Source organism: Balaenoptera musculus, chromosome 3 (genome assembly GCF_009873245.2).
Source record: "Balaenoptera musculus isolate JJ_BM4_2016_0621 chromosome 3, mBalMus1.pri.v3, whole genome shotgun sequence".
Classification (NCBI taxonomy): domain Eukaryota; kingdom Metazoa; phylum Chordata; class Mammalia; order Artiodactyla; family Balaenopteridae; genus Balaenoptera; species Balaenoptera musculus.
In genome coordinates, this window is record NC_045787.1 from 163,383,656 (window position 1) to 163,405,268 (window position 21,613).

The 21,613-nt window shown below is 52.2% G+C and overlaps 2 protein-coding genes and 1 long non-coding RNA gene across 6 annotated transcripts in view; 2 read left to right on the forward strand and 1 right to left on the reverse strand.

Annotated features, from left to right (window-relative positions):
- KANK2 (KN motif and ankyrin repeat domains 2) overlaps positions 1–4,745 on the forward strand; it is a 24,566-nt gene extending 19,821 nt beyond the window's left edge. For 2 of the 3 annotated variants that reach the window (XM_036846740.1, XM_036846741.1), the window contains exons 10-12: positions 880–1,080; positions 1,160–1,249; positions 2,668–4,738. In XM_036846740.1, coding sequence (XP_036702635.1) covers positions 880–1,080; positions 1,160–1,249; positions 2,668–2,721 — 345 coding nt within the window. In that variant the 3' untranslated portion in view covers positions 2,722–4,738. Of the gene's footprint in view, positions 1–879; positions 1,081–1,159; positions 1,250–2,667 lie in introns of all 3 variants that reach the window. The other variant, XM_036846739.1, reaches the window with a different exon arrangement.
- The window catches only part of LOC118892289, a 19,043-nt gene extending 7,952 nt beyond the window's left edge, over positions 1–11,091 (reverse strand). The window contains exons 1-2 of the long non-coding RNA XR_005019276.1: positions 10,766–11,091; positions 10,033–10,248 (exon numbers count right to left, since the gene is read on the reverse strand). This is a non-coding gene — a long non-coding RNA (uncharacterized LOC118892289). The remainder of the gene's footprint in view (positions 1–10,032; positions 10,249–10,765) is intronic.
- A 257-nt stretch (positions 11,092–11,348) lies between these two features.
- Positions 11,349–16,793, forward strand: SPC24 (SPC24 component of NDC80 kinetochore complex). Of its 2 annotated transcripts, XM_036847633.1 has the most exons (5): positions 11,349–11,530; positions 15,132–15,276; positions 15,445–15,549; positions 15,690–15,766; positions 16,571–16,793. In XM_036847633.1, exons 1-5 carry the CDS (start codon positions 11,371–11,373, stop codon positions 16,675–16,677), a joined length of 594 nt encoding a protein of 197 aa, XP_036703528.1. In that variant the 5' UTR covers positions 11,349–11,370; the 3' UTR covers positions 16,678–16,793. The 2 variants fall into 2 exon arrangements, with proteins under 2 accessions (XP_036703528.1, XP_036703527.1); XM_036847632.1 differs by having other exon boundaries at positions 11,363–11,530; positions 15,132–15,549; positions 16,571–16,786.
- Positions 16,794–21,613: the final 4,820 nt, after the last annotated feature.

The window sequence follows — 21,613 nt, forward strand, 5'->3', positions numbered from 1 at the left end:
TCCAAGTCTTGCCTATTGTAAAAGTGCTGCTATGAGCAGTGGGGTGCATGTATCTTTTTGAATTCGAGTTTTCGTCCTTCCAGATGTATGCCCAGGTGGTTTACTTTTTTAAAAATTGAGGTGAAATGCACATAAGATTAACCCTTTTAAAGTGAACAAATAGATCCATAATGCTGTGCAACCCCCATCTCTGTCTACCTCCAGAACATCTTTACACCCTGATAGGAGACCCGGCACCCGCAGCTGTCACTCCCATCCCCACTTCCCCAGCCCCTGGCCACCCCCAGTCTGCTGTCTCTATGGATTTGCCTGTTCTGGATATTTTATATAAATGGAATCATGTAGTATTGTGTCCTTTTGTGTCTGGCTCCTATCATGAAGCATAAGATTTTCAAGGTTCACCCACGTTGCAGTATGCTTCAGGCCTTCATTTCTTTTTAAGGATGAATCATGTTCTGTAGTATGGATATATAAATTTCTTTATCCATTCATCCACTGATGGACGTTGATTTTTTTTTTACAGTGAAGTTTAACTGGCAGACAGAAAAGTGTACAACTCTTAGCTCAACACATTTTACTTACGTTTGCACCTGTGAGTTAGGAATCTGATTTAAGTGGGCATAGGGGTGGGGAGGCACAGAGCATCTCCCCGAGGAGGAGACATTTAAGCTGAGACCTGAGGGAGGAGCCAGCAGAAGGAAGACGGATCAGCAAGTGCAAAGGCCCAGTGGTAGGAAGGATTATTTGAGATACAGAAGGAGGCCCGTGAGTGGAGGTGCTGTTAGCGTCAGAGTACTCAGGAACCATGGATGGTTCCGGAGCAGGGGTGTCACGCTCTGGGGCCTGAATGTTCCATAAGCTGTTCCTTGCCCTACCCAGGCGGGGCAGACAGCCCTGATGCTGGCGGTCAGCCACGGGCGGGTGGATGTGGTCAAATCCCTGCTTGCCTGCGAGGCGGACGTCAACGTCCAAGATGATGACGGCTCCACGGCCCTCATGTGTGCCTGCGAGCACGGCCACAAGGAGATCACGGCGCTGCTGCTGGCTGTGCCCAGCTGCGACATCTCTATCACCGACCGCGTGAGTCCCCACCCAGGCGCAGTCCGGGGAGGGCGGGAACATGGCGCAGGGTGTCAGCATAGCAACTGATGCTTTGCAGGACGGGAGCACGGCTTTGATGGTGGCCTTGGATGCAGGACACAGTGAAATTGCATCCATGCTGTACTCTCGCATGAACATCAAGTGCTCGGTGAGTCTCGGCCGGGGCAGGGCAGGGGGTGTGGGGCTCTGGGGAGGGATGGTGTACGGGGACCATCCCAAGGGCTGCATGGTCAACTGCTTGTTGAACCTTCATGGTGCCCCCGTGAGGAAATAAGGCACGAGAGCTGAGACTGCTTGGTTATGGCTGGCATCACGGTATTCGAACCCGGATCTGTCTAGTTCCAAATCATGCTCTTAATTACCACACAGAGGACTTTGGCATGCCTCCCAAGCATGATTTCTGGAACCTTCCACAATAACCCAATTCAGTTGCATAAAGTACTGTTACTATTACCATTTTTCAGGTGGGGAAGCTGACGCTTTGAATGGTTACATTCCTGGCCCAAAGTCTCACAGACAGGAAGGGGCGGAGAGACCTCGGGGTCTGAATCCAGATCACGGGCAGGAGCTGCTCTGCCCCCTCCTCCTCACCCCTACCTTGTACCTGCCCCGGCCTCCCCAGGCACGTCTGGGGCCAGGTTCAAGGGTGGCGTGGTGGGCGTCAACCACAGCGATTCCCCGAATGGTCTAGGAGAGAAAAGGTTGCTGAGACCTAAGCCATTTGGCTCCTGACTGGCTTCCAGCTTCTTCCTGAGGCTCCGAGTCTTTCCGTCTTCACTCCGTAGGGTGTTAGGACCCCTGAGCCTCAGTTGTGGTGCTCAGGGGATCCCCTTGGGATCAGCTGTGGGCCTCCATGTCCTCAACTGGAAAATGGGGGGGTGATGGGGCTGGGTGGTGTCCTGCTGTCTGATATGGGGTCCTGCTTCCCAGGGCTCCTGAGGGATGAATCCCACTCCTCCATCATTGTCCCCCTGGACCACTGCCGCTGCCTCCGCTCTGCTTCCCTGGCTCCCACCCTCACTGTCGCCTCCACCCTGTTCTCCCCACAGCGGCCAGAGGCCACTGTGAGCACCTGAGTCGGGGTACACCCCTCCTCTGCTCACAGCCCTCTGTGGCTCCCACCCCACTTAGAGAAAAAAGCAAGCAAAAGTCATCTCCAGAGCCCACCAAGCCCTGGCTCAACACCCCTCACCTCGCCCCACTCTCTTTCCTCTCCCCCTCGCTCACTCTGCTCCAGCCACACTGGCCTGATCGCTGCTCCTGCCTCAGGGCTTTTGCACTTGCTGTTTCCTCTGCCTGGAACGCCCTGCCCCTCGGCTGGACCCCTAACATCCTTCAGCTCAGACGTCACCCTCCCCAACCGCCCGCTCTCCGCTTTCATTGCCTTCCACCCCTTATCCCTCATCTGTGTGCTGCTCCGAAACATCTCCCCAACGTCACCTCCTTGAGGCCAAGAAACCAAGGCCTCTTGTTCACTCACTGCAGGCGCGGGGCCAGCCAACAAAGTCGGCGCCTCATAGCACAGGAAAGGATGCCAAACAAAAGGAATTCTGCCTCTCGTTTCAGTTTGCCCCGATGTCGGATGAAGAGAGTCCTGCGTCATCCTCCGCAGAAGAGTAGCCGTGAGAGGGGCCCGAGGCGCCTCTCCCGGCGGCCAGGCAGCCCCAGAGCAAACCATCCCTGGTCCCTCATCCCCTCCCTGGCCGGCCCCCACTCTACCCACCAAGGCCCAAGTCTCAAATGCAAGTGGGGTTTTCTTCTGCTTCCCCAGGGAGCCCCCAACAGCGCTGAGACTTCAGCCGAAAGCAGGTTTTTCCCAGTACCCCGGTTCAAAGCAGCCGCAGTGCAGACCGAAGCTAAATTCTTATATAAATTGGCGCCAGTGGCTGATGCTGGGGCGTGGGTTTGCGAAGAACGCTGAGAACAATCAACTGGCAATTAAGGATGGAGGAGGGTGAGAGGGAAAAATATTGTATTTCTGAATCATGTTCGGGGAAGGGGGGAAAATTTGAAAGTCACTGGAATCGCATATTTTCATTTTAATCCTCAATGTGATTACGCACGGAGCACGTCTGGAGTGGCCTAATGCGCCCCCCCGCTCGCTCCCCTACATTTAATTGTTTGGTATATAATAGCATTTTGTCCACTTCCCCCTCCCCAGACGGCTTTCTTGGTGGAATTTTCTTCTGGTCTCTTCACAAAGCAGACCCTGTCTTTGTCACCCGGGGCAGGAAGTTTAGTCGTTTCTTCTGCCTTCATGTTGCCACTGCCAGCGTCTCCCACGCCCCCATTCGGGGGGGGGGCTCAGGACCCAGCAGCCGAGGTGTGCAAGTAGTTCATATCGAGAGATTACCCAGAAATCCGTCCCCTCCCCACATGGGGGCCCTGGCAAATACTCATTTTCCTAGAAAATCCTTTAGATGTGGAGACGCAGGAAATGAATCCGGTCCCCAGAGTGGTCCCTGCATCCCTAGGCTTAGAACGCCAGTAACGGGGCCATCCTTTTTCTCCCCAGACTCCAGAAGTTCTCTCCTCAAAGGAAAGAAAACAGGGCATGAGATTGTTGGCAAAGCATAGGACCAGTTCCAAAAACTCCATGTGTGCTCGATTAAAAGTTGGCTGCCCCCAAGGGCTCCCAGTGCAAACTTAAAGAGACAGGGCTTTGCCGAAAACCAAACAAGGGCCAGCTGGTTTTTTTTTTTTTTTTTTTAACAACGTACAGGCTTTCCAGAGCTGCCTGGAACGCAGCCTGCTGGAAACGGGGCTGTCCCGACACACGTAGTTTCCTGCATGGCCTATTTTGTCCCCAGAATCTCAACAAAGTTTTCTTTCCTGTTCCTTCCTTTTGTGACCAAAAAAAAAAAAAAAAAAAAAGGGAGGGGGGAAGGAGGACAGGTTCCGAGCCTCGAAAAGTGCCTTGTGACCAGGGAGTAAGATCCCTAGTCCTTAGGTGTCCTGCCCTCTCTTGTTCAGTTCTCAGCTTAGCTGCTGGGGAGGAAGCCAAAACCCCAGCAGGACAGAGCAAGCCCTCGGCACTTACACGTTCATTCAGTAAAGCCAAGTGCTGGCTTCTCTCCTAGAAAAGTAGGTTTCCTGGCTTGACGGAGTCTGGCTTGCTTTGATTTTGACGGAAGGGATGGTACCTAAGACAAGAGAGCTTGAATGGTCAAAGAAGAGAGACACCCCAGTGTGTGTGTGTGTGTGTGTGTGTGTGTGTGTAAATGTGTAAATGGCAAGGAAACGAAACCCAAGCTGACTGGGGATGACCGCTGACAGAAGGCCACAGCTTTGGGCAGCTTTGAGAAGCGGTACAAGAGTTATGTGCCTGCGTGTCTGGCCCTGGAGCTGGTGGGTGCGTTTATCTTAAGCTTTTAGAAGCAGTTCATTGACACCCCCTATAAGTCCGTAGTTATCCCTGTGTTCCCTTCTCCCCAGCTTACCCACTGGACTTGGCATGGTAGGCTACAGGGGGTCCTGCCTCTGATCCCCACTCTCTTCTCACGTGTATTCATGACCTTTAACTTCACTTTCCAACCACGGTACGTCCATAAAGACAGTATTACACTTAAATGAAGTATTCCTTTTTGTAATCGTTTTTTAGAAAGTAAAGGAATTTAATAAAGCTACCTTATGATTATGCCAAAGCATCTGTGTCTGGTCTTTGTCTTACTCTACTCCTCTTGAGGTTTTAAAATAGATCTCTTTTTTAAAATGGACTTATCTGAACAATGTTCCAAGCTACAGAAAGGTGACAAGAATATTACAATAAACGCCCTTATGCTCTGCCCTACACTGGCACTGTCCAATACTATAGCCCTAGCCACCAGCGGCAATTTCCATTTAGATGTAAATCAACTAATTAATTCATGGTCAGTAGCTGCATGTGGTTGGTGGGTACCCTATTGGGCTGCAGAGATACAGAACACTGCCATTGTGGCAGAAAGTTCTAATCAAACCCACTGTGGGTGGGACTCCCCTGGTGGTGCAGGGGTTAAGAATCCGCCTGCCAATGCAGGGGACATGTGTTCGAGCCCTGGTCCGGGAAGATCCCACATGCCACAGAGCTACTAAGCCTGTGCGCCACAACTACTGAGCCTGCGCTCTAGAGCCCGCGAGCCGCAACTACTGAAGCCCGTGCACCTAGAGCCCGTGCTCCGCAACAAGAGAAGCCACCACAATGAGAAGCCCGCGCACCTCAACGAAGAGTAGGCCCAGCTCGCCGCAACTAGAGAAAGCCCGCGCGCAGCAAGACCCAACGCAGCCAAAAATAAATAAATAAATAAATTTATAAAAAAAAAAAACAACAACCCACTAGTGGGCAGAAAAAAACGTTTACTGATTTGATTGTTTTTTCCTCATGACAAAATAATTTATAGTGATTGTAAAACACAGAGTTTAAGCAGTACAAAAACATTTGGCATAGCGGAGGGTGCCATGGTCCTACTTGGTAGAAATGCGTGCCATTGTCAATACTTTGGAGAATCTCCTGCCAAACCTTTTTCTTATAGGTTGGATATTAAAATACTTTGTTTTGCTGTTTTATTTTTTATTGAGGTAACATACACTATTTGTGTACAAGTCGTGTACAAAAGTGTACAGCTCCATCCACGGCTTCTTGAAAAGTGAACATCCATGAGTCACCAGCTCCAGGACAGGAAGCGGGTCATCCTCAGCCCCCACCCCCGGTCCCGGGGCCACTCCTCTCTCTCCCCCAAGGATGACTGATGATGGATGACTGCTCTCCTGATTCTCACTTCCTCTGTTTTTCCTCTGGACTGTTCAACCAGGAGATAACGGGTGGTTTTCAGAGGTTATAGGAAGTCCCAGAAATTTTATGCAAAGTTGTATATTTCTAAGTGGAAGGTCCACTGATCTTGTCAGTTTTCCAGAAGGGTTTGGGAGCCAAGAAGGGGCCTTTCGGAAATTAAAAAGAAAAAAATTGTTTGGAAGCTCCCTGGCGGTCCAGTGGTTAGGACTCGGTGCTTTCACTGCCATGGCCCGGGTTCCATCCCTGGTCGGGGAACTAAGATCCCACAAGCCACATGGCGTGGCCAAAAAATAAATAAATAAAATTAAATTTTAAAAAAATTGTTTCTCACAAGCAATCACCCAGGACCATTTCATCATCTTTGTTACCTTGTTCAGCTCATGCTTAAGACCCCATTCCCCACCCTCCAAACCCAGTGTCTTGCTTTGCTTTTTAAAAATACATGTCTGTAAAAAGGAACGAAATTGAGTTATTTGTAATGAGGTGGATGGACCTAGAGTCCGTCATACAGAGCGAAGTAAGAAAGAAAGAGGAAAACAAATGCCGTATGCTAACACACATATATGGAATCTAAAAAACTGGTACTGATGAACCTAGTGGCAGGGGAGGAATAAAGACGTCGACGTAGGGAACAGACTTGAGGACACAGTGGGGGAAGGGTAAGCTGGGATGAAGTGAGAGAGTAGCACTGACATATATACACTACCAAATGTAAAATGGATTGCTAGTGGGAAGCAGCTGCATAGCACAGGGAGATCAGCTCAGTGCTTTGTGACGACCTAGAGGGGTGGGATAGGAAGGGTGGGAGGGAGGCTCAAGAGGGAGGGGATATGGGGATATATGTATACATATAGCTGATTCACTTTGTTGTACAGCAGAAACTAATACAACATTGTAAAGTAATTATACTCCAATAAAGATATTACAGGGACTTCCCTGGTGGCGCAGTGGTTAAGAATCCGCCTGCCAATGCAGGGGACACGGGTTCGAGCCCTGGTCCGGGAAGATCCCACGTGCCATGGAGCAACTAAGCCCGTGGGCCACAACTACTGAGCCCGCATGCCACAACTACTGAAGCCCTCACGCCTAGAGCCCGTGCTCCGCAACAAGAGAAGCCACCGCAATGAGAAGCCCGCACACCACAACGAAGAGTAGCCCCCGCTCGCCACAACTAGAGAAAGCCCACACGCAGCAACGAAGACCAAACACAGCCAAAATTAAATTAATAAATTTTTTTAAAAAAGATATTACAAAAAAAAAATAGAAATTGTGCATGAAAAAAATATATGTCTGGGGCTTCCCTGGTGGCACAGTGGTTGAGAATCTGCCTGCTAATGCAGGGGACACGGGTTCGAGCCCTGGTCTGGGAAGATCCCACATGCCGCGGAGCAACTAGGCCCGTGAGCCACAACTACTGAGCCTGCGCGTCTGGAGCCTGTGCTCTGCAACAAGAGAGGCCATGATAGTGAGAGGCCTGCGCACCGCGATGAAGAGTGGCCCCCGCTTGCCGCAACTAGAGAAAGCCCTCGCACAGAAATGAAGACCCAACACAGCCAAAATAAATAAATAAATGAATAAATTTATAAATATATATATGTCTGAAAAAATATATATATGTCTGTTTATTTTTGTGGCAAAATATATATAGCAAAACATTTACCATCTAAACTATTTTTAACCGTGCAGTTCAGCGCCATTAAGTACATTCACATTGCTGTGCAACGATCTCCACCATCCATCTCCAGAACTCTTTTCATCTTCCCAAAGTGAAACTCTGTCCCCATAAACACTGACTTCATCACTCCCACACCCAGCCGCTGGCAACTGCCATTCTATTTTCTGTCTCCGAATTCAACTACTCTAGGGACCTCATATAAGTGGAATCATGCAGTATTTGTCTTTTTATGGCTGGCTTATTTCACTTAGCATAATATACTCAAGATTCCTCCACGTTGTAGCATGTGGCAGAATTTCCTTACTTAAAGACTGAATACTATTCCATTGTTTGCATGCACCATATTTTGTTTATCCATTCATCCATCAGTGGACACTTGGTTGCTTCCACCTTTTGGCTATTGTCAATCATGCTGGTTATACAAACATCTTCAAGTCCCAGCTTTCAATCTGGGGGGTATATACCTAGAAGTACAATTGCTGGGTCATACAGTAGTTCTATTTTCAGTATTTTGAGGAATAGCCAGAGTTTTTTCCATAGCAGTTGCACCAACTTACATTCCCACCAACCAGTTTTTCCATGTCCTCACCAACAATTGTTATTTTCTGATTTTTTTTTTTTTAAATAGTAGCCATCCTAATGGCTGTGAGTGGTTCTTTCTTTATTTTTTGGAAGTGAGATGAGTGGCCTTTTTGACGGGAGCATTTTTATTTTTCAGGCTCTGGTTGTGCAACCTGGAAGGGCTTAACTCTTGAAAAACCTTTCCCAGCTGATAAGAGAGCTATCATTAGCCCATGACTTAGAAAGGTTAAGAACTTGCCAGGTCATAGGTGAACTGCAGAGCCAGAAACTGAACCCATGGTCTTATCTCTTCTTCATTTCACTCAGCACTGTGCCCGCCTTCAGGCACAGAGAAGGCCAGCCCCTGCCACCAAAGGTCACATAGCTGATGGTGACAGAGCAACCTGAGCATCAAATGCTCAGCTAACAGGAGGGTGAGCAATGCCATAAGCGCTGACTCTGGGGACCCAGCTCCATGCCCGGACACTGACATTTCTGCAGGAAACAACTAAGGTGTCATCACTTATACATCTGCTAGCCACCCTATGAGACAAAGGCTGTGGAGCTTCTTAACCTGAAAATCTGGGGATGGCCTTCTGGGGTCCTCAAATCCAAAAATGTGTGCCTGTTGGGTACGTTTTTCAAAGAAGAGCCTGTCTCGTTGCTTTCATTAGATTTCAAAGGAATCTGTGACCCGGGGAAGACTAAATAAATATATTAGTCTTAAGGGTGTCCCCAGCTCCATGACTGCTGTAAAAATATTACAATATGCGCAGTCCCTGGGGTCTTGGCAAAAATTATCTCATGAAAGTAAGCTCTAAGGAGGAAGGTGGCTCCAGGCTTGGGGCTGGGGACCTGTCAGATTCTGGATGGTCAGTGGAAATCTTGACGCCTCTGTTGTAGTTTCTCTCCTCTCTCCCTGGCTGTGCCTTCTCTATCTGGCCGACTTCTCTCTTCTCCAACATCTGCAATTGGTGGGTCTCAGAACTTAGTCCTCAGACCTTGTCCTCTCCATACTATCCCCCAAGAGAGCTGTCATCTGATACTGGCTGCTCCCTGACGATGCCCGGATTTCTATCTGCAGCTCAAATGTCTCTGCAGACTCACAGCCAAGCAACTACTTTTTTTTTTTTCTTGGCCACGCCGTGGAGCATGCGAGATCTTAGTTCCCTGACCAGGGATCGAACCCACGTCCCCTGAAGTGGAAGCACGGAGTCTTAACCACTGGGCCGCCAGGGAAGTCCTGCAACTACCCTCTTGATAGCTCCACGTGGTCAGCCTCCAGGCATTGGGAACTTCCCCAAGCTTTCCATTTCACGCAGCCGTCCACCTCCAAGCCTGCTCCCCTACCCACCTTGGTCACTAGTACCACCACCACCACCCACCACCCAACAGGTGTTTGGGCCAAACACCCAGAAGCATCCTTTCTCTTCCTCAGAGAAGGATGGAATCCAGTCTTGCCGGCAAGTTCTCTTGATTCCGGAAGATCTGGAGCCAATCCACTCCACAGCTCTCCCCTGCTTAACACCTTTGAACTTACTCTTTCCTCTGCCTGGTGCTTTGTTTCCTTTTTGTTTCCTTTTCATCACTCAGGTCCCAGTTCATATGTCCCCTTCTCAGGGAGTCCATCCCTGACCACCTAACCTAAAGCCACTTCCCTCCCCTGCCCCAACTCTGGTGACTCTGTCCTATGACCCTGTTTTATTCCCTATAGCAGGTGTTCCTGGCTAAAATGATTCTGCTCATTTGTTTCTTTGCTCACTGTGAGGACTTGCCACTAGAGCTGTGGCTTTCAATGATTTTTTACACAACCCATAGCAAGATACAAATTTCACATGTGACCCAGTGATCCAGGTGCTATGGCTGCATCACAAATTACCCCCAAGTTTACTGGCTTTAAACAAAGGCATGGATGTTGCTCACAAACCTGTAGTTTGGGCCGGGCTTGCTGGGAACAGTTCTCTCTCTGCTCCTCTTGGTGTCAGCTGGGATGGCTCAAAGCCTGGGGGCTGGAATCATCTCAATGTTCTCTCACTTACTTCTCTGGTGGTTGATGCTGGTTTCGGCTGGGACCTTATCTGGGAGACTCTTCACGTGGCTTGGGCTTCCTCACAACATGGCAGCTGGGCTCACAGAGAGTATCCTGGAATTGAGAGAGAGGGAGAGAGCGAGCTAGCACCAGGCAAAAGATGTATTCTAGTTTCTGACCTAGACTTGGAATTCACACAGCGTCCCTTCTGCCACATTCTGTTTGTTGCACAAATCCTGCTCAAGTTCAAGAGAAGAACTGGAGTCTGCCTCTTGATAGGGAGTGGCAAAATTGGAACTATTTCTGTAGCCATTTTTTGGAAAATACAATCTGCCACACCCAGTAGACAAATGGGGGGAGTTTCCCAAAACAATACTTAGCTTTCTGGACACAATGCACTGATTTCTTTTTCTTCCATTGTATTTTGTTGAAAATGCTGGTCATGACCCGCTGGATTGATTTCTTCACCTCATTTGAGGGACATGTCACAAAAGTGAACAGTCTGTCTTTCATCAACCGTAACCCCGCACACAACATGGTGTTCGGTGAGAATCAAACACCTCACCCACTAGCTTTCTACGTATTTTTTATTTAACACCTATAAAGCACGTACCGAATACCAGGCACTGACCTCATTCAACTCTCACACCAACTCTGAAGTAGACACTATGATGATCCTCATTTAACTGAGGAGGAAAGTGAAGCACAGAAGGATGAAGCAATTTGCTCGGCGTAACACAGCTAGTAAGTGGCAAATCTGGGATTGAAACCCAATAAATCTGGCTGCAGACTCCATTTTGCTACGCAGCCTCTTATAGAATTCACTTATTTATGATGTTTATTGTGAGTGTCCCACACATACACCGCTGAACCTCAGCTCCACGAGAAGTAGTTCTCGGCTTCGCCCCTAGAACAGCGAGTTGCTCGCAGCAGGCGCTGGACCCGGAAAGACACAGCTTGAAGCTCTTGCAGCCGCTTTCCAGCCTGCGCAGGCGCATCAGGCAGGACGCCGGAGGCGCCCCCCCCCCCCCCCCCCCCGCCACCCCTCCCTACGCACACTGGCCATCGCCAATGGCTGACAGAGGAGCAGGCGCAGGCGCACTAGTCCGACTAGAAGCGGCCTCCCTCATTGGCTGATGACTGACGTGGGCTAAACCCAATGGAAACGGGCCTCTCCGGGAAGGGGGCGGGGCCCAGGGGCAGTTAAATTTGCGCGGGATTGGTCCTAGTGTAGTCATGGCGGCCTTCCGCGACATGGAGGAGGTGAGCCAGGGGCTGCTGAGCCTGCTGGGTGCCAACCGCGCCGAGGCGCAGCAACGACGGCTGCTGAGGCGCCACGAGCAGGTGGTGGAGCGGCTGCTGGAGACGCAAGACGGTGCCGAACAGCGGCTGCGAGGTGAAGGCCGGGTCGGGGGCGGGGGGCGGCGGGCAGCCGGGCCCGAGTGTTGGTAGTGGTGGCCAGGCCGGCCTCGAACCTTCTCGCTTCTGGGCGCCCCATCCCCTACCCTATTTCCCCGTGCGACCGGCGGATGAGCATTGTCCCCTCTGAGCCTCGGTTTCCCCACCCATGAAATGGGCGTCAGGACAGCAGCCACCTCCCGGGGGTTTAGTGGTGAATGTTGGAGGTCTGACGCGCCGTGAGCGGGAGCTGGGACTCAGGGTTTGAATTGGGGCTCAGGTGTCAAAGCGCCGAGTTTGAATCCCAGCACCGCCACTTCCCAGCTGTGAGATTTGAGGTGACTTACTTAACCTTGCAATGCCTCTGTTTCCCATAAAATGGTTGTAATAATAAATAGTCCGCATCTTCCTGCTGAGATTGTTCAGATGTTTTACTGAGCACCTGCTGGGTCCAGGCATAGTGCCAGTCATGGGGTGACAGCCGGGAACAAAGAAACAAAATCCCTGGGGTGGGGGTAGGGCTAATATTCTAGTGGGGTGAGGCAGAGGATAAACAAGAAAAATGGATTTGTCAGGAAGTGATGGGCTAAGGATTTCAGCTGTTAACTCATGAACCCTCTGGTCCCAGTCCAGTGCTTCCCTCTGAAGCCTCAGTTTCCTCATCTGTGAAATGGGGATGCTGATAGCACCCCTTGATGGATCAAAGTGAGATTCATGGAGATGATGGTTGCACAGCACTATGCCCTTAAAAGGGGTATGGGGGCTGCCCTTGTTGCAGCTTTTCTCAGCATCAGGGTTTTTTTTGTTGTTTTTTTTTTAATGACTTTTTTTTTTTTTTAATTTATTTTTGGCTATGTTGGGTCTTCGTTTCTGTGCGAGGGCTTTCTCTAGTTGCGGCGAGTGGGGGCCACTCTTCATCGCGGTGCGCGGGCCTCTCACTATCGCGGCCTCTCGTGTTGCGGAGCACAGGCTCCAGACGCGCAGGCTCAGTAGTTGTGGCTCACGGGCCCAGTTGCTCCGCGGCATGTGGGATCTTCCCAGACCAGGGCTCGAACCCGTGTCCTCTGCATTAGCAGGCAGATTCTCAACCACTGCGCCACCAGGGAAGCCCAGGGTTTTTTTGTTTTTATCTTTTAAAGGCTTCAAACTTTTTTTTATTGTTGTAAAATTGACATAACCTAAGATTTACCATTTTAACTATTTTCAAGTGTCCGGTTCAGTGGCATTAAGTACATTCACATTGTTGTGTGACCATCACCACCATCATCTCCAGTATTCCATTGTATGCATACACCACATTTTGTTTATCCATTCATCCATCCCTGGACACTTGGGACACTTCCACCCCTTGGCTATTGTGAATAATGCTGCTATGAACATGAGTGTACAAATATCTCTTTGAGTCCCTGCTTTCAATTCTTTTTTGTATTTTCCCAGAAGTGGAAATGCTGGATCAGATGGTAATTTGATATTTAATTTTTCTGAGGAACTGTCATCTAGTTCTCCACTGTGGTTTCAGTGCCAGGGATTTGTAATGCCTTTTGACAATTACACTTTATGAGGGGGTGCCGTTTGGGTTGAGACTTGAATGATCTGGGAGCTAGCCATGGGATGGCTCCGGGAAGAGTGTTCCTGGCAGAGGAGACTGTCAATGCGAAGGTCATGAGGTGAGAATGAGCCTGGAGACCCAGGAGAAAGAGGTAGAAGATGAAGTCAGCAGGGGCCAGACTTGCCAGCCTGTGAGCCCCCAGGAGGAGTTTGGATGTTAGTCTAAGCACAACAGATGTCCTGGTCAGGGTCTTATGCTCTTTTCTCCTCCTCCTCCTTCCTTCCCTCTCCTTTCTTTCCTCCCCTCCCGCTCCATTAACTCCCCTTTCACTGATGGTTGGGGAGAAGCTCAGCATCACCCAACCTGCCTGGGTTTCAGAAGAACGGATGGATTTGGGGCAGGGAGACGAGAGTCGATGTTCTAGGGAGCTGGGGCTTCGATCAAAAGGATCCAGTTCAGATCCCGGCTTCAGAGCTAAGTGTGTGGACAAGTCACCGGACCTTGGGCTTCTGCTCATCGCCTCTCAAATGGGGGGAGGGGTTCAGCCACCCTCAGAGGGTGGTGAGAGTTCAGTGAGTTAGGGCTCCGTGGTCACCTGTGGCACTTAGCACACATTCGGGTAACGACAGCTTATAATGAACGTCCATGGGGAAGAGATCATCCCAGGAGACTTGGTTGTTGCTCGGAGGGTGAGTGGAGAAGGGGCGGGAAGGCTGCAAAAGAGAGCCAGACCCTCAGCTCTCCTAACAGGAAGTCAGCAGGCACCGTCTAATACAGACAGATCAAGAAATAGCAGCATAAGCAAATTATTTAGAAATATGAAGGTCGATGCCAGAGAAAACAGTGAAGAGTTTAAGTGGCTGCTTCAGAGGGTTGGAGAGGCTTAGAGAGGGTTATATGTGTGTGTGTGTGTTTAAAGTTTCACAACCATAGACATGCAGTGCTTTGATTAAAAATTAACTTAATATAAGTTTATAAACACTTAAACACCGGCACTTTAAGAAGCATTTTCATCTGTGCCTTCTCTGAGTTGGCAGGTTTCTGTGACTCTGTGGGAAGGAACACAGTAACCTTCTTAGGGTGTTTTTGATCTTTTTGGATGTTTTGTTCAAAATGTGTTTATTCTGAGTAGGTGTTGGCGATGTACGGTGATCTTAAGATGCAATCTGTGCTTTGAAGAAGAGAGACAGGGAATAAATAGTCCAGTGTGATAAGGGCTGTCCTGGGAGCACAGTCTCGCCCCAGGAGGGAGAAGAGAGTGTCCAGCCGGCTGAGTCAGGCATTATCCAGAAGGCCTTAATGCTGGGAATGGTGTGCCAGTGGGCAGGGACACAGGGGCACAGGTCCCTGGAAGACAGGCAGGCAGAGGCCCAGGACTGAAAAAACATGGCGTGTCTGCACGATGATGAGGCGTCTTTGCAGCCAGAGCAAAGGGAAAAGCACATGGTGGGGCGAAAAGCAGGGAGAGAGGAGGTTGGCAAGGATGCCGAAGGTGCCCAAAAAGACCTGGACATTATCCTGGAGACACTGGGGAGCCACAGGAGGTCATTGAGCAGGGGAGCGACTTAACATTTGGCCTCTAACGCAGCCGCTCTGAAGGCAGAGAGCAGAAAGGATTGGCAACGGGAGAGACCAAAGCAGGACATGGCAGGGAGGTTTTTTGGGTGGTTCTGGAGGCGTGAAGGACCAGCACACGGAAGAAGGGGTCCTGCCAGACGGGATGGCTAACTGGATCCAGAAAGTGAGTCCCAGGCTTGTTGCTTGGACAGTGGGGTCGAGAGTGACGTCATAAGTTAAGACTAGGTGTGCAAACAAGGACCAGACTTTATTACTTTGGATGGATTCAAGTGTGATTTCGGTGAAATGGAAGCACGTGTGCCAGGTCCAGGTGGGACTCTCAGGTGGGCATTTGCAAATAGAACAATGGGTCCGGGAGCTAGAGATGGAAGTGGGAACGTGGCCATAGATGGGGGCATTGAGGCCGCCCTCTGCTCCGGGGCTCTCCTGGGGAGCCCGAGTTGAGGGGCACAGACTTCTCCCTGCCCTGCAGAGGTCCTCACTGCGGAGAAGGAGGTGGCCGAGAGCCTCCTCAACGCGAAGGCGGAGGCACACCAGGGCGGCGTTGAGTTGCAGCAGCTTGAAGCCGAGCTCCAGAGGGCCAGCGAGGAAGACGCCCGTCTGAAGGCCAGCCTCCTATATCCTTTCCTGTGTGTGCAGAACAGCCGGGCCCCAGCCTCACCCAGGAGGCCCTTGTTCACGCTAGAAAACACACCTGGAGCCAGCAGCCCTGGGCCCGACGGGGTTGGTGTGAGCACGTGGACAGCCCTCCCTCCAAAGCCAGGGGTCCTTAACTGCCTGTTTACTCAGCTCAGCCGAGAGCTGGAGGAGCTCAAGGAGATCGAGGCTGATCTCGAAAGACAAGAGAGGGAGGTTGACGAAGACACGACAGTCACCATCCCTTCAGCCGTGTAGGTCCACAGACGCGGTGTGAGTGCGTGTGTGCGTATGGGTGTGTGCGTGCACGCAGCCCACAGCTCTTTGTTGGAGTCGACGCTGGAGTAACTTCTTTCTCTCTCTCTCTCTCTCTCTGTTTTGTCTTCTCACGCAGGTATGTGGCTCAACTTTATCGCCGAATTAGTAAAATTGAGTGGGATTATGAATGTGAGCCGGGGATGATCAAAGGCAGTATCCTTTGTGGTGAAAGTGGAACCCTGTGCACTGTTGGTGGGAATGTTAAACGGTGCAGACACTATGGCAGATCCTAAAAAATTCAGCAGAATAACCACATAACCCAGCAGGTCGACTTCTGGGGATACACACGAAGGAATTGAAAGCAGGGACTTGAGCAGGTGTTTGTACATCCGTGTTCACAGCAGCACTGTTCACAAAAGCCAAAAGGTGGGAGCAGCCCAAGTGTCCATCAGCAGATGACCAGATAAACAAAACGTGGTCCATCCATACGGTGGAATATTACTCAGCCTTAAAGAGGAAAGACATTCTGGCACATGCTACAGCATGGATGAACCTGGCACATAATCTGCTGGTTGAAATAAACCAGACACACGAAAAGTCAGTACTGTATGATTCCACCTACATGAGGTCCCTAGAGGAGTCAGATTCATGGAAACAGAACGTGGGATGGGGATTATTATCGTGGGAGGGGGAGTCAGTGTTTAATGGAGACAGAGCTTTGGTTTTGCAAGATGAAAAGAGTTCTGGAGATGGTGGTGATAGTTGCACAACAACATGAATGTGCTCAATGCCACTGAACTGGACACTTTCAAATGTTTAAGGTGGTAAATATAATGTTATATGTATTTTACCACAATTTTAAAAAAAAGACAGTGCATTATCTTAACTTTCTGTTCGTGAAAATTTCTTTCAGTCTCTAATTATCTTAATAATAACAATTTAAAGGCAGTGTCCTTTCGTCGTGGAGGGAGGGCGAGGGCCACGTGTGCTGGGTTTCCCTTACATCTGCGCCCTCAGTCCATCATGGCCCCAGCGTTGCTCAGCCCATCCACCTGGAGAGCACCCAGCTCTCCAAGAAATTCATCAGCGACTATCTCTGGAGCTTGGTGGACACGGAGTGGTAGCCAGGAGCCTCTGGGACTGCATCGTACAGTCCCACCCAGTGGGAACCAGCCTGTGGTGGGTGGTCAGTGCCTCAGTGGTGAGATCAGCTTAAAATTAAATGTTTATACGTAAATGAGTTTTTTTTACTGGATTTCTTCCCCCGTTCCCCACTCTTGACTTTGGCCTCAAATGCTGGACTAGGTAACCAAAGAAAACTGACTTAAGTGTGCCAGGCCTGTGACTTCACGTCTGTGACAACACATACAAATGACACCGTAGTATCCGATGACAAATTCCAGGTCTTCGTCATCTGTGACTCAGGTTTGGCCCTTTTTTATCCGTTCATTCTCTGAGTGCCACTGTGTGTCCGAGCTGTGCTGGGAACCCAAGGCAAGATGAAGGATCCCTTGAGCCAATGGAGGAGTCAAAAGTGATCAGATGCCACCCTCGAGCTAGAGAGCTTCCAGAGTGCTTCAGGACCCGGCCAGGGAGGGGGCCTGCCCCAGGGGATGGGGGTGGCATTTTTGCTGGGACTGGAAAGGATGAGTCAGTCACGAAGAGATTACGTTATAGGATGTATAGGGTCCCATCCCTGGCTCCAGGGTGGGCTGTGTGTCAGAGACCACTGTTTGCCTCCCTGATATTTGTTCTCCCCTCCCCCATTGGTAAGGAAATCCTTTTAGCTGCCTAGTCAAAACACAACTTTTCCCAGCCTCCCTTGCAGTTAAGTTCAGGACAATGAAATGTTAAAAGAAGTGTTGTGTGTGACTTCTTAAAAGGCAAGGGAGTATACCCTTTCCCCCTCCCCTCTGTTTTCTGGAACTTGAGTGTGATGGCTGGAGCCCTGGCAGCTGTATTGCCACACTTAAGGAGGGGTGCAATCCTCTAGGGATGATAGGAACCTGGTTCCCTGATGATGGTGTAGCTGGGTATCAATGCTGGACTTCCTTGCGGGTAGGGGCTAAACTATTGTGTGTGCCTTTGTTATTTTAGTTTTTCTATCACAAACAGCCAAAATAAACCCTAACTGATTCAGCATGCAACGAAGGCCTGGGCCAGCCAATTGATTTCTTCACCTAACCCCCATCCTCAGTGACTGAGGTACTACTAAGAGTGGGAAGCCTGTGGCCAGCCTGCCTGCCTGTCTGAGGGTAGAGAGTGAGAAGTAGGGTCCCTTCAATATCAAGTGCCTCTTGGATACAGCTTTTCCTGAAGCCAGTAGATTTGGTAGTTACATGAACCTCTGGGTGTTGGGTTTTGTGCACCTCTGTACCATTTACAGTAAGTACGATTTGTATTTCTTGATCAGAGAGGGACATTCTAAGCAGAGGGAAAAGTAAGTTGTAGCAGCACCTGAGTACATCAAGTGGGCACTAAAAATAGTCCATTCCGGTGTCTCTCGGAGGTCCTAGAGCAAGGGATCCCGCCTGTCGGGCTCCAGGAGATAGACCCAAAAAAGGGCTTGTTAGTCTCCCTGAAATGTAAGCAGCCCCAGTCCATCTGGCTCACAAAGAAAGATTCCCAGAAGAACTTCAGAGGCCCTGCTTTTATGCTGAGGGCCTGGCTTTACATATTCAAGGAAATGTTCACATAAGCGCTCCTGGGCTGTTTTCATTTTCAAGGCTGGCAGAGTGTTTTATGATGTGAAAAAGAAGCAGAGCCCTTTATTTGTACCCTTGGCCTCCAAATGGCAAAAGACTTGATCTAGACCAGGGTTTTCCTGCCTCAGCCTTCACGACGTCTGGGCTAGGTCACTGTCTCTGGTGGGGGCCGTCCTGGACATCACAGGATATCTGGCAGCATGCCTGGCCTCCACCCACTAGATGGGAGGAGCACAGCCCTGTCGCGGAAACCCCGGGGGGGCGGGCACCCTCAGGGCTGCCACCCCCCTGCCTCGCAGCCTCAGCCAGGAACCGGGCAGTCTTCTGCCAAGGCCAGCTGAGGAGCTGCTGTCACCTTGGTGGCTCTTCCTGCTGACACAGCCAGCCTCCACCTGCTCCCCTGCAGGAGTGCTCCCCGCCCTGAGTAGAGCCGGCCCAGCTGAGGGTCCCAGGGCGGGCGGAGAGGCATATTTCTCTCTAGTTCAAACAGATTAGCAGGTGCAGAGCCCCTGGGAGAGAAAGCCGGTGTTGAGGGGCGGGTGCAGTTACAGACGCAGGCTTCTCTGGGCCCAGGGCCTGAGCCCCCCGTGGGCCTGCTCCCCGCCGCCTGAGCAGTGGCCTCGCTTTGTTCTGGGAGGGGCCCTGGCGGCATTGCCTGCCCAGAACTCAGTTTCCCCAAGAAGAAGAAGGTGGCTCCAGGGAGGCAGCACGGACCTAGGCTCAGAGGGGCCCCGTCGCCCCAGGCCTCCCCCGCAACCAGCCCAAGGAGTGAGCAAGTGGGTGAGGAACGCAGCCCGGCGGGGTCCGGCGGGCGCGTTCAGGGAGGTGCCTGAGCTCACAGGGGCCAGGAGAGGCCCTGGCCCTCCGCATGCCTGGGCCCTGACTCACTGCCCGGCGCTGGCTGGACGCCCGGACAGCCTCGGCCCGCGGCCTCCAGCCCGCACACCCACCCCCGCCCCTGCCTGCTCTCCCTCTGAGAGCCGGCCCGTGGGCAGCCAGCAGCCAGCTCTCTTGGCCGGGCCTGTTGGAGTGGGTGCAGGATCGGAGTCCCCCCGACCGGGCAGTGAGTGGGGAACCGAGGCCTTGCGCCTGCAGAGGTGAGACTTGACCCCTCACCCCCGGCCCGTTCCTCCTGCACCCCTCAGGCCAACACCGTCCCACGCTGGTGAGGAGTACCCATTTTACAGGTGGGGGAGCTGAGGCACAGCTTGGTCCAGTCGGTTGCCCAAAGTCACAGGACAGTGACACCCTGGGAGGCTGAACTCGGCAGTGGGGCCCCAGGGTCCGTGGAGGAGCATCTTGGCTTTGCAGATGAGAAATGGCCTCCAAGGCGCCTGCCCCTTGTCCGAGGTCACCCAGGTAGAAAGAGACCAAGGACTGGAACTCAGGCCTGTACTGGGTGGAGCCCTGCTGGGCGACGGAGCAGGGTAAAGTTCTAGACGCTTAGTGATCAGTGGTTGCCGGTCAAGTATCCACACACCTGGCCAACCTGTCTTATAATTGGTGTTTCTGGGGAAAATAGCCAAGGGTACATGGAGTTGAGAGGCCAAACCCCTCACACTGGACCTCCGGCAAGCTTGGTGGGCCGAGGCTGGTGAGAGGCCGGGAGGACTGGTCACAGGGCATCAACACAGACACGGCAGTGCTTGGACCACCCTCGGGGAGGCCCCAGGACCTCCTGGCGGCTCCCCGACTGACTCAGAAGTGTGCACTGGGCATCTGTGACCTGCCAGGCCCCCCTTCAGGGAGCCACACTCCAGTGGAGGCCACAAGCAGGTGCTGTGTGCCGGCTCCCAGTGCCCTACAGGTGATGAAACTGAGGCACAGGGACGGCAGGCTATTCGTGGAAGGTGTCGCAGCTGATGGAGACAGAGCCTGCAGGAGGCCCCAGGGAGGAAGAGCCATTTGAGCCCAGATAGACCTGAGCCCGCTGGGGACGCAGGTGTGGAGACAGCGAGCCAGGCAGAGGGAACAGCAAGTGCAAGGGTGGGTGTTCAGGGACAGCAAAGAGGCCAGCATGGAGGGAGCATGAGGCCGTGGGGCTGGGTCATGCCAGGCCTGCAGCCACAGCGAGGCATGGGGAGGAGTTTCAGACTCCAGGGGGGCCCCAGAGTTGGGGCTTGGAAAGGGGAGCCTGACATTGGCCTCTTGACGCAGGTCATGGTGCAGAGGCCCAGCCGACTAGGGGGGTGGTCTTGCTATGAACCCCCAAGCTCCCCACCTCCATCCCAGGCACAGCGTGGGAGAGGAGGCCTCCGGGGTGAGCAGAGCAGCTGTGCCGGGAGGGTGGAGCCCCTCCACCAAGGGCAGGAATCAGTGCTGAAACCTGAGCTGCCTGGAGGGGAGGCTGGACGGGACCCAGGAGTCCTGGGGGCTATCCCCCCCCCATCCCACTCCACTCAGTGGGGTGGGTGATGTGACCAGTGTTCGCTCAAACTCCAACCCTCAGCCGCTCTCTTATCCCTTCATCGTGGAGGGGATTCACTTCCTGGGGGAGAGGAAGGGGTGCTGACCCCCACTGTGGGGGAGGGGCCGGCGTCAGGGACAGCGCTCCTCCCTCCCTGCCTCCCCCCTTCCCTCCCCCGGACCTGGGCTCAGCCCCGAAGGCTCCAGCCTGACTCACCACAGGCAGCTGTGGTTTCAGATGCCGGTGGGGGCAGGAGGGGGAGGCAGCAGAGGACGTGAATTGGGGTGTCAGGCTTGGGGGAGCAGCTTCTTCCCACCACCCAGCCAGTCCTGGCCAGAGCCATTGAGCCCTTGGAGACGGGGAGCCAGGGTCACGCCTGCCCACACCCTGTCCTTGGGGATGGCAGCTCCGAAGCTCCAGGCTGCTCCCCACCCCTTTGGCCAGGCTGAGCCCACAGACCAGGTCCAAGTGGCCGGCTAGCTGCGCTGCATCTTACCTGGGTGACATCCACGCCCTTCCCCAGGGGACCCCTTGTGAGCCCAGAGAGGATCACCATCAGGCGGCACCCTCTCCACCCCTCGGGCTGCTGGTGGAGAAGGACAAAGGGAGGGACGTCTGGGTCTCACCGGGAGCTGCGGGAGCTGAGACCAGTGACCACAGCCTCCCCTTTCCCATCTGTAAAATGGGCTCTGGGCCTGCCCCGCCTCCCCACCCTTGGGCGGCCGCCGAGGGGAGCAGACAGTTAATCCCCAAGAAGTGTTTGCTCTTATTTTTCCTGAGGCTGTAGTCCTGCGTGTCTGTGTCGTACTCAGTGCCACGGTGGGGACGCCCAAGGAAGGATTTCAGCAACTACTCACTCAATGGAAAACTGCCCAGGCCAGGGACCAGAAACTTCCATCACCTCCAGCCTCTCCCAGGCGCTTCCTCTGCTCGGGGACCCCCGAGTTC